Source organism: Coloeus monedula, assembly GCF_965178545.1.
Source record: "Coloeus monedula genome assembly, chromosome: 1".
Taxonomy (NCBI): Eukaryota; Metazoa; Chordata; class Aves; order Passeriformes; family Corvidae; genus Coloeus; species Coloeus monedula.
Genome location: NC_138781.1, coordinates 82,951,076 through 82,963,152, shown reverse-complemented (window position 1 = coordinate 82,963,152; position 12,077 = coordinate 82,951,076). Strand labels below are relative to the sequence as shown.

The following is a 12,077-nucleotide window of genomic DNA, read 5'->3' as shown; positions in this document are numbered from 1 at the left end:
ACTTTGTTGAGCCAGTACAATACATCATGTAACATTGTTAAAAAGAGACCTGCAGAAACATGCAAATTGGTGCCTCAGAAGGCATATTAAAATCCTCAAAGAACAATGTGGATTTGGGCTGGGCAAGAGAATAGCAAAGAGGGTAATGCAATACATTCATTCCATAAGGAGACGGGAAAAGAGAAAAGATCTATTACATCTTAGTCTTTCTGCCACCTCCCTTCCTGAGAAATCCGAGAGAAATCAGGGAACTGGGCAACTGGTGCATATAGGGTTGACCTTGCAGACATTAATGTACTTAGGTTTGAAACATTTATCTGCAGATAGAAGACACTTACTTGAAATAAATATCTGCAAACTACAAAACATATGGAACAGCACAGAATTACTGAAAATAAACTTGTCCTCCTGACCTTATAGAAATATTTAAAATATAGATTGTGAGAACAAAAAGCTGCCACTATCCCTCTATTCCATACACACAGAGAATAATAATTAGGATAGAAGGCTAGCTTAAAAATCTAGGACTGAATGTTAATATTTGGCTAAGATTAAACCCAAGACTAAAAGTTATCAGTCAACAGCCTAACACTTAGAACTCCTGGAGTGAACTTTTGGCACCAGCACAGATTTTCTCTGTTCTTGTGCCAATCACTCACTTTTTCAGTACAATGGGTATAAAACAGGGGAAAAAATCCAACCTTGTTTTCCTGTGTTATTTTGACTTCAGTCTGCAAACTATATACAGCACAAGTATCTATATCACATTTCAGATGGTTAGGTGCAAAATAATATATATATTTAACCCTTGCTCATTTTCAAGATTTTCAATCGGGTTCATTTGGGGCAAGAGGCTTCAAGTTGTTCACGGTGAATAAATAATGGAGGTGGTTAACTGAAAAATGCTTTTCCAGTAGCCAGCTTTGTGTCTACTTTTACTACTCTCTTGTTAAAGAGTTTACAATAATTTGTTCAGATTAGTAAAAAAAATAAAGGAAATCAGAATGAAATTGTTACTAAATTTCTTGTACTTACAAGAACAGTATTTTAGTAGTAACCATCAAAAATGCATTTATACACAGTACAATGGTTAAGAGATTTTTCCCACAAAAGAGACTACAGTGGAATATATTTTAAAAAATCCAAAAAAACCGGTGACACCAGAGAAACAGTTCACTCTCAGCTGCTCCAGCTGCAACAGTTTACACATGAAGTATTTTGATGGGTGTACATACAAGAACTAAACTAACTGTGAGGAAAACAGTCCCAAGGAAATTAAATGGTTTGGAGGAAGAACTGGTGTTACTTTCCCAAAATTCAGAAAACTGTAAAATTAAACCTCACCTCCCCTTCCTCCCTCTTCCACCACGGTTGTTGCTGCTATAGTGGGAGAAGTCTCCCATCCAGCAATACAGACTTCTCAACTCCAAGAAATCCTGATTAGAGGCCATATGCACGGGGAGTCCCCCTGTGGGGAAGGGATACTTGCAGGCACACGACAAAGAAAGAGGAGGCACATGAAACGGCAACTAAGAAATGTTCTTTCTACCTACAGGCTCCAGCTGGCACAAAGCCCTGCTAGGAGAGACTTCACAGGCAGCAGGGGTGGACACTTGTTCCCAGTCCTGAAGCAGCAGCGACTGTCTGAGTCATCACTAACCAGGCTGACCAGCTGGATCTCAAACAAGAAAAGGAGAAGCAGCAAACACACTGTGCTGCAAATACTCACTATGCCAACACCAAAGCAGGGAAATGTGACCTTAGATTTAAAAGACTGTTTAATTTTCAAAGTGTCAGATTTCATGCATTTGCTAATGACATCTTTCCCAGTGTTCTCAAACCACATTTTACTGGTCATCATTCCTGCTTCTACGCATTTCCTAGTTCATCTACACCTCTCAAAACTCACTGGCACTAGGATAGTGAGCTTCCTTCTGAGGTACAATACCCCCAAAGTGAGCAATCCATGCCCTGACTTCTGCTATTCCGACTAATCTTGAAAGTAACAAGGTAGAGTGAACAATGAATTTTGATAAAATAACTTCAAATACTGGTCACACAAAAAGTTGCAGTAAGACTACCAAAGGAGACTTCCTACAGGCATTGAATAATGCAGGCATTTTATAGCTTGCTTTTGATCAAATTTGGCAAAATCATAGCCATCAGGTTGCTCAGCAGCTACTATTCCTTGAGACGTGGAAATTTATTCTGCTAGATGTTGTCCCTGAAAATTTTATCAGGGCCACGTTGAAAAGAAACATAAAGCACTATGACTCTTCGAAATGGCTGAAAGAACAGGTGACCTCTGAAGTATGCAGAAAATGAGAGCAAAACCATGTAACTTTCTCAATGAAAGGATTTATCATGGATACCTAAGAGCAAGATGGATAATAGAAGTCAAACTAAATTAGACATCATGCACATTCTGCTCCTGGGATCAAAGAAGATAAAATGTTTTTGAAAATATTTGCAGAGATTTTCTTGTGCAGCACAAAGCTTCAGAAAGTTTTCTTTCTATGACTTGGATCTCACGTTTAAACATCACACTGTTAGGGCTTAAGAGCCTCCGCAGTATTATTAGACAGAGCACTAATTTCTAAATCATTCTACATGGTCAAGCAGGCATACAGCAACATTTTAGATCAGAAAGCAAAAAACATAAGCATTGACAAAACCTAAGATCAGGGGAAAGCCCTGAAGAAGTTTCACATAGAAAGGCAAGTTTTTTCCTATAGAAATTAACAGGAGAGACATGACAAACACAACAATGAACACAGCCCTGTGCCAGTCTCTGGGGTTTATTCGACAAAACTGTCTCCGACTACAAAAAGCTTAGCCCAAAAAGAGAACTGGTGCACTGCAGTAACATTCCAGCTGTCTCCACAAAGACTCCATTAAGTAGGCCACCAATTTGGAAAAGTGCATATACGCAAAGTGAACTCTAAAGTACTGGACCGGGGCATCAGCACAGTACTACCGATGGGCTCGGGGCCTGATCTCAGCAGGTTTCAAAACTCTGCACAAAAATGCGGGCCCGCGGCTCATCTCGGCTGTGACAAATGCGAGTTCTCGGCGGGGCGTCCTGCATCCGCCCTGCTCAGCTTCTATCTGAGAAGAATCCTATCCTCCTCCTCATCATCATCACACATCATGCTCTGGGAAATGGGGGCAGAACGCGTGTGTGCGCGGGGCTGGGGCAGACACCGAGGGTGAAGGAACCCGACCAAGGAGATGCACTCAGCGCGAGGGCCACGGCCAGACCCGGAGCGGCGACTGGGGGCAGGGAATGCCGTGGCGCAGGTGAAGCGAAAAGCAGGACCTTCCTTCGCATAGAGGGCTGGGAGCACGGGTCAGCTTCCCACGAAGGGCGCTCGGGAGAGGAGGGCAGGGGGGCGCACGCCCCTCCCGGGGGCCGAGAGGAGCGCGGGGCGGGGGAGACGCCGGTGTCAGGCGGGGCGGCGCGGGCCGGGCGGGCGCTTTCCCATCCCGGGGGCAGCCCCGGCGCCCACCCCGGCCCGGCTGGCTCACCAGAAGAGCAGGTTGGCGCAGACGAAGCCGCCCAGGCTGCGGAGGGGCCGCTCCCAGCTCAGCGCCGCCGCGATGCAGCAGCCCACGGCCAGCCCCGTCTCCCCCAGCACCGCCGGCGCCCCGGCCCCGCCTGACACCTCCGTCGGCTCCGTCTCCCCGGGCGCCGCCGCGCCCCGCTCCTGCGGGGCCTCCGGTTCGCGGGGCTGCGCGGGCACCGCCGCGCTCGCCATGGCTCGGTGCGACCGCCGGGCTGCGGCTCGGCCTGGCGGGGCTGGGGCTGGGGCTGGGGCCGGGCGGCGGAGGCGGGCCCGGGGCGGAGCGCGGCGCTGGCCCCGCGTTACCCCGCACCCGCCTCCGCGCAGGTGCCGCGGGGGCGGTGCCGGCGCCTCCGCGCTGGAGGGCGGGGGGAGGCTCGGGGAGCGGGCGGGCCCGAGGCTGCTGCCCCTGGCGGGAGCTCTGCCCGCCGCAGGAGAGGCTGCGTTGAGCGTTCCGGTTCCCTGCTGCGGGAAGGCTGGGCTACCCAGCTGCTTTCTAGATTTGGGAGGGTGAAGCCCGCTGGAAAGTGTTACCAGTGAGACTTGTCCTGCATCTCGTTCTCGTGTATATATGCCACAGCCAAGCAGCAGTTGCAGCACATCCAGAGGAGGGCCACCAAGTTGATAAGAGGGCTGGAGTACCTCCCCTGCGAAGACAGGCTGACGAAGTCGGGGCTGTTCAGCCTGGAGAAGAGGAGATTGTGTGCAGATCTCATCGCAACCTTCCTGTATCTGAAGGAGGCCTACAGGGAAGCTGGAGATGGACTCTTGTCAGGAACTACAGTGATAGGACAAGGAGTAATGGGTTCAAATTGAAAGATGGGAAATTTAGGTTGGACATTAGGAAGAAATTCTCTTCTGTGAGGGTGATGAGACACTGGAACAGGCAGCCCAGGGATGTTGTGGATGCCCCATCCCTGGCAGCACTCAAGGACGGGCTGGATAAAGCCTTGAGCAGCTTGGTCTAGTGGGAGGTGTCCCTGCCCGGGGCAGGGGAGGTGAGACTAGATGATCTTTAAGGTCCGTTCCAACCCCTTGACATTCTGTGATTCCATGATCCTATGATAACAGTCCCTGAAATCCTAAAGAAAAAAAAAAGGAAGTAAGTTGCCATTGTCATAATGCTGGAAGCTTCTAAGACCACAAAGGAATCTATGGGAGTTTGATGACTTGTATCTGCATCTTAAATATCCAAGAAACAAAATCTATACCGTGCTGTCCTGTCACCTGCACTACTACCTGTCTGGCCAGCCCCAGGCTCCGGATGGAAGCATGGCACTATGTTCAAGCTGGTGATGTGCGTCATAGCTGATGTGACTGCTGGGAAGCTGAATTCTGGGGAGCATGCCTGGTGAGAATTGTCACTCGAGCATCTGTTGCTGAATAAGAACAGCCAAAAATTGGAATTGTTGAAGGTGTTTCACAGGATAAACTGTGTAAAATAAAATTATTTTTACTACAAGAGCAAGAAGAATAATTTTAGATTGGGAGTTGACACCTGTTTCTAGCTTGAGTTACTCCCTGTTAGAATGTTTTTTTAATGGGAAAAGGAGTCATACTCACTTGAAGGTCAACATGTCTTTTTTTTCTCTGAGGCAAAAGAAGACAAAATAAAATTACAACATTAGGTTGTAACATTGACTGTGTACTGGATTGCAAGTGTACTGTGTGTTTTTCACCAAATAGCCTTGGAAAGGAGTTACTCTATTTTTCTTATTCCACATGCTCTCTATAGCGTATGAGTTGCACCTGAGAGGAAACAAAAAGAATGTTACTCTACATAGGCAATTAACATTTTTCTAAAGGACATTTGAGTTTTATGCTAATTGGTTATACTTCTATGCTCTGATGTCTAAGAACCCGGAGCCAGGCAGACCTACCTGAATAATTAAGCCCAGCTAAAATGTGATTAAGTGTTATCTGTGAAGGAGAGCAAAAGGAAAGAGACAGGCTCCTCTAGTAATCTAAAACATACATCGAAAAGAAAGGGAAGTAGCTGCAGCAAGGCAGGAGAAACACTTCTTTCTGTTTCTTCTCTTCTTTTCTGCTGATGAATAAAAATTTGTCCTAAAAAGACTTTGTCAAAACAGGGTGTTGTCCCTGTGCTGGAAAGCAGGCAGCTGTCTCCTATGTGTGCAAGCAGCTGCTCACAGTTACTGAGCACTCCTCCCGCTGTCACCTGGGCATCTCATGCTTTCCTAGGCTGAGTAGTAGTTGTTTGCTTCCCTTGTTTTGAGAGTGGGAGTAGAGGGAATCATAGCAGGGAATCTTAACAGTCCACAGGAGTAAAAACAGTATTCTTGCAAGGAAAGGGAGGTAGAGAGATGGGCACAAAAAAGGGATTTTCTCCTATACTTACCCTTTTTTCAGGTCATTGCTGGATGCCAAGCTGCTGCTCTAGTGAACGCTGCCTGTAACTTGCAAAAACCATCCCCAGTTTAGCCAGCGGCAAATTGCTTTCCCTTGCTAGCATTCAGTTATTTCAGTAATGTGGGCGGTCCTAGCCAGCATCCAAATCTAGCTAACTCCAAACAGTTATTAGGTAAGCCTGGAAAGGGCTCAGATGTTCCTCATGCAGTTTCAACGTGACCACGGGATAGTTAGACTCAGAAAGCACACTGGGGTTAAAATGTGAAAATCTGGGTTTAACCAACGGTAAAATAATGGCAACATAATCCCACTGCCCCAAGGATTATAACCATGGCAGGTTTGAGGCAATCCTCCCTTACCAATATTCCACTTCTTTTTTTAAACATTTGAGAATGATTGTATGATTGATTCTCCCTGCTCCCAATTTTTACTCTCTGTGATGCTCCCTTCAGTCACTGGAGTTCAAAAATTCCCCCTCTCCTCAGGGGAGGGGGGAATGGAATCTGGGGGGGAGGATGAGGTGAGGTTTCAGTGGAAAGGGTAGACTACAGATACGGGAAGTCTTTTGGATTTTGATTAAACTTGCATCCATTCTAGATTACTGGTCTCTGTTTTCCTGATCCTGAAGGATATGAACAGAAATTAGTGAAAAGCTCTTCCAGAATAGGTTTTGTAATTCAGCTAATGGAAAAAAAAGAATGCTTGATGGATGACAGTTCTTTTTTCACTGTTGTTTTTTCTTGGGCTTGGTTTATATGAATGATTTTATTGAAAGCACTCTGGTATAAACATTAGTGTGAGAGAAGAAATGGATGCTTCATTCCCAGCCATTGAAGGTTCAGATGTCTTTTTCAGAAAAAAATAGCAGTAAATAGGTTGGCTGGCTTTGATCTTCCTGTTCTTTGATGTTTTGCCTGCCAGGGTTTAAAGGGTTTGTGTGCAGTTTGAGTTTGGGATGGGAAAAAACTAAGACTAGCAACCAGTGCACAGTTGCATGCGTGAGGTGTAATGTGCAGAATTAGGTTAGGGACTGCGGGTCTGGTGCCAGGGACTACAGTGTAAATGATGGATGAAAACCAAGGAGAAGGCTTTGTAAATGGTTGTTTCAAAGGAGCTTACAAATATTAAAGCATTCTAATGCTTCTGAAATATGTTTGAAAATGCAATGTCATCATAGAGTAACTATTGAATTCAGTTGAGGATTCCAGCTCAAAATGGAATGATTTTCCCTCCCTTTTCTTTTCTGTTTAAGCTTGTTTTCCATTAGCTTCATTTTGCCACAGGATCACACACTAGGTTAGTTTGGAACTAACACCTTTAAGACATTGGGTCTGACCTTTCTCCCCACATAAACACTCAGCACCCCTGTTACTTGGCTGTGACATTTTGCTTTGTGTCATGCCCAGATTAGCTCTGAACACCTCTGAGGGCTGGAGATTCTGCAATGCACTCTGAGCAACCTGTTTGTACATTTGGCCACATTCATTGTGAAGAATATTTTCTTATTATTTATTCAAAATTTCTTGTTTCACCCATTTCCTCTAATTTAGTTCTGCACCTCATAAGGGAGGGCTCTGTCCCCATCCATTCTATGACCACACATCAGGTATTCTGCAACAGATCCCAGTAGCCTCTGTCATCCAGAGTGAGCACACCCAGCTCACTCAGCCTCTCCTTCTGTGTCATCAGCTGTGTGCCACTGACCTTCCAGGGGCCCTCTGGACTCCTTCCAGTATGTCAGTGTCTGTCTTGTCTTGGGTTGTCCCAAACCGGACGAAGTATTCCATATGTGGTCTCACAAATGGTAGAAGGAGGGGAAAAATTGCTTCCCTTGTCCTGGTAATGATCCATAATTAGTGCACGATTATTGACTCTGTGTCCAGTCATCCCCATGGCACTTTCTAACTTGTCTCTGCTTTGTGGCTGAAGAATTGTGTCTTAGTCACTCTTAATAAGGTATGACTTTGAACATCCATCTTCCCTTTTCCTGATTTTTTTTCAGTTCTATAACTGAAATAAGAAGATTTCTCAACAAGAAATAACTTTCTTGTGTGGTTCTAGTCACATCATCTCTGCATTTGTTTGAAGGAGGAACATATCATAGATTTGAATTGTTTCATAATGCTGCGCTGTGGTTTGCTTTTGTAATAATTTCTAAGGACTGCTCTCCTTTTTATTTCTTTTTCATTTATTTTTCTGTGACTATTGAAACATCACCATTTTTTCCCTAAGTGCTAATGTTCACTTCAGAGCCTGCCATACAGCTCATTCTGGTACTGGCCTTCCCCCCTCACCTCACCCGCCCCACTTTATCTACTTGGAATTTATTTGCCATTTCATTGGACAATTATTCAGTTTCATAAAGTCATGCAGGTTTTTTTAGTCTGCCCTCATCCTGACTTGCCTGAGTAGCTTGATGTCATCACTAAACTCTAAGCTTGTTCTTCATCATTTTTCCAGTTCACTGTTCAGTAGGTTGAAGATCTTAGAGCCTCTCCCGAACCTCAGGAATGATCTCCTTGCTTTGTTTGGAATGGATTGTTTGCTCTTACTGTGTGTTCCCTATCTTCTAGCCAATTATTTATCCACATCAGGACTTCTTATGTGGATATATAGCTTCTTTTAAGCCTTAGGTGATGAATTTTTCCAAAACCCTTTTGAAATCCAGGTAAACCAGACTGCCCTCATTCAGAGATCTGTCAACAAACTTCAGCACACTTCCTAGGGCAGAGCTTTATTAATCAGAACCTATGCTGCCTCTTCCCAATAGATCATATTTCTTCAGGTGTCCACTAATGATATGCTTTATTATAATATTGAGTAGCTAACATTAGAAGTCTTTAGTTGCCTAGATTCCTTAAAACTCTTTAAAGACTGGTGTCATAGGTGACATACATACCATGCACTTTTAGTTAATCCTATTTTGTCCTGAAGCTTCATGCATGCTTTTGTGGAATTTCTCCAGTGTCTTTTCACTAAACTCTGATGTCTTTTCTAGTTACCATTTAAGTGTAGAATAACTTTCCAATTAATAATTGGCAAACAGTTTTCTCCTTTGATGCACACTCTCTTAACCTTTGCAGCATCCCTGAGGTCTCTATTGAGGAGTATTTTGGAAACTACATCCCAAGCTCTTTGTTCTTTTATTTAACTGTAATATATCATAGTATTTAACTATGGAGCAGGAGCTCATTAAGTGTTGTCCTGTGATATGCAAAATACAATTAGGACTGTGACACGTCTTTAAAGTATTTTATGTACAAGTCTGTGCATTTCAAAATGCTCTTGTGTTCCACTGAAATATTTATCTGTTGGGCAGTTGGAATACATGGGACCTGATTGACCTTGTAAGCTAAAACTATGTGGTAGCTTGACCATGGCTGTGTGCCAGATGCCCACACAGCCACTCCATAACTCCCCTCCTTAACTGGGAAGAGGAGAGAAAATACAATGAAAGGCTCAGCAGTCAAGATAAGGACAGGGAGAATTCACTCACCAGTTACCGTCGTAGGCAAAACAGACTCAATGCTGGGAAATTAGTTTAATTACCAATCAAATCATGAGAAAAAAAACCAAATCTTAAAAGTGCCCTCCAAACACCTTCCCCCCACGCCTCCCTTCTTCCCAGGCTTAACTTTAGTCCTGACTTCTCATCCCCCTCCTCCCCACAGTGGTGCAAGGGAACAGGGAATGGGGGATGCAGTGATTTCATCACACGTTGTCTCTGCTGCTCCTTCCTCCTCAGGGGGAGGACTCCTCACACTTCTCCCCTGCTCCAGCATAGGGTCCCTTCCATGTGCTGCAGTCCTTCAGAAACAGACTGCTCCACCGTGGGTCCCTGTGGGGTCACAAGTCCTGCCACTAAAGCTGTGCTAGTCTGGGTTTCCCACAAGGTCACAGCTTCATTTGGGTATCCTCCTGCTGCAGCATGGGGTCCTCCATTGGCTACAGGTGGATCTCTGCTCTGCCATGGACCTCCATGGGCTGCAGAGGGACAGCTACCCCACCATGGGTTGCACCACAGGCTGCAGGGGAATCTCTGCTGCAGTGACCAGAGCACGTCCTCTCTTCCTTCTTCACTGACCTTGGTGCCAGCAGTGTTGTTTCTCCCACACGTTCTCATTACTGTCTCCCATCTGCTGTTGCACAGCAGATTTTTCCCCCTTCTTAAATATGTTATCCCAGAGATGCTACCACCATTACTGATGTGCTTGGCTTTGGCCAGCAGCAGATCTGTCTTGGAGCTGGCAGGCATTGGCTCTGCAGACATAGGGAAAGCTCCTGGCAGCTTTTCACATTAGCCACCCCTGTAGCTCCCCTCTGCCACTACCAGAACCTTGCCATTGCAAACCTCATACAAGGTGCATCATACCAGGTGGTATAAGATGAAAAATTTAACACAAGTGACAAAAAACATATGAGTGTTGATGCTGCTTCTAATTCAGAAATGATAGTATTTGGGATTTTTTTCCTCACCGCTAGAGGTTACGCTGCTTAATGCCCATGAACTCAAAGCTTTAAGAGCAGAACTCAACAATGAAGCAATGTATGGAAGAATAATGCTTCAATTTTATATTTTCTGTAATAGAGATCATGATCAGGAAGCTCTGATATCTCCCACATCAGATATTCCTTTTTTTTTGGTAAAAGTGTGTGAGGACAGTAGTAAATATTCCATGATCAAATGCAGTGTTGTTCTTTTTTGAATCCAGGTTTTATAGAATTGAGCTAATGTAGCAATTATATACACTTACTTTAGCAATTATAAACATTTATATGAATAATTAGAAAGAATAGTATTTCCGATACAACTGTTTAGGACTTGGAACAAGGGAGTTTAAAGAAGAAAATGTATGGCTCACCAGCTATGGTCAAAACCAGTTAAGCCACTTAAAACAAGTATTTTTAGCCCAGAAATATCACTGTACAGCAATCTCATGAAATATTTATGCAACAATTTACAGGTGTTTAACACCAAACCATGTTGAACACCAAACTATGCTGATCTTCTTGTCAGTATAATCATGCCATGTAAAAGATCAGTAAGAATAATTGATTTTCAAGGATCTAATTTTGGACCTAATTACTGTAATCTCTTAGATGGCATTACCTGTTTGATTGTATGTGGTGGAGAGTCGATAATGACTTTATAGGTTTAGCTCCCCTCTTCGGTCAACTTTGCCTGAGAGCAGGCCAAGCAGGCCAGCAACCTTTTTGAATCTTGCAATTGTTTAGAATTTATGAAACGGGTAAACTCATACAGGAGCTGCCATTGGCAAGGAAGAATCAAAATCACTGTAAATCAGCAAGTTTGGACATTTTGGCCATATTTGTAGAAAGAGTGATTTAAGTGAAAACATTAGTACTGTTGTGAAACTATACGAGGCCTTAAATATTGTGAAAAGGAATTAGATGCATTTGATTATTGACTTTATGAACTTAACTTTTTAGATGCAGCTATGTGAGTGATCTGTCAGGAGTTGATGTTTGGCATTGTGCATGGTTTAGAAGCTGTAGTTCAAGAGATCAAGATTCTCCAAGTGGGAAAAAGTGTGGGACATGGAAAACTGACAGCAGTTGAGCATGGAGAATGTTTGCTGTCTAAGTAGCCAGAAGTGCACCCCCACCTGCTTCCAGGGAGAGTGCTACAAACAGTGGTCTCCACAGCAAAGGCTAGATGAGGACAGGTTATGTATCTGTGATTTGGCAAGGGTCAGTACTAAAGCGGTAATTTCATTTGAGGGCAAAATGTAGAAATTCTTTGTGGCAATCTGTGGAAAGGACACATGGGTGCAGTGTTAGGTTTAGTGAACTGAGAAGTTCCTAATGAGGAGGGGCTAAGTAATGCCCAGCTAGAGAAAACTGGATACTGGCACTGTACCTAGACATCTGATTGTGGTAGCATGGGTGGGGAAATACTGCAAATGTACTATGAATATTGGTCTCTTAGATTCTTAAATATGTTAGATTAGTAAGTAAGTTAGGCCTGTGAGTTACTGCCATGCCTGTAGTAAATTCTGTAGAATCTTTTGTTAAATTGTTTAAATTAGGTTATCAATTAAGTGCTGTTACGTTTAAATGCTGTTTAAACCTTGAGGACAAAACCGCTGGTCACGTCTGAGACTAAACTTGGCAAAGGGGTCC

The 12,077-nt window shown here is 44.1% G+C and overlaps 1 protein-coding gene across 1 annotated transcript in view; it reads right to left on the bottom strand.

Moving 5' to 3' along the window:
- RETREG1 (reticulophagy regulator 1) overlaps positions 1-3,758 on the bottom strand; it is a gene marked incomplete at its 5' end in the record, with an annotated part of 65,679 nt that extends 61,921 nt beyond the window's left edge. Inside the window, one exon of the mRNA XM_082283966.1 lies at positions 3,529-3,758. Within this exon, the coding sequence (XP_082140092.1) occupies positions 3,529-3,758 (230 nt within the window). The remainder of the gene's footprint in view (positions 1-3,528) is intronic.
- Positions 3,759-12,077: the final 8,319 nt, after the last annotated feature.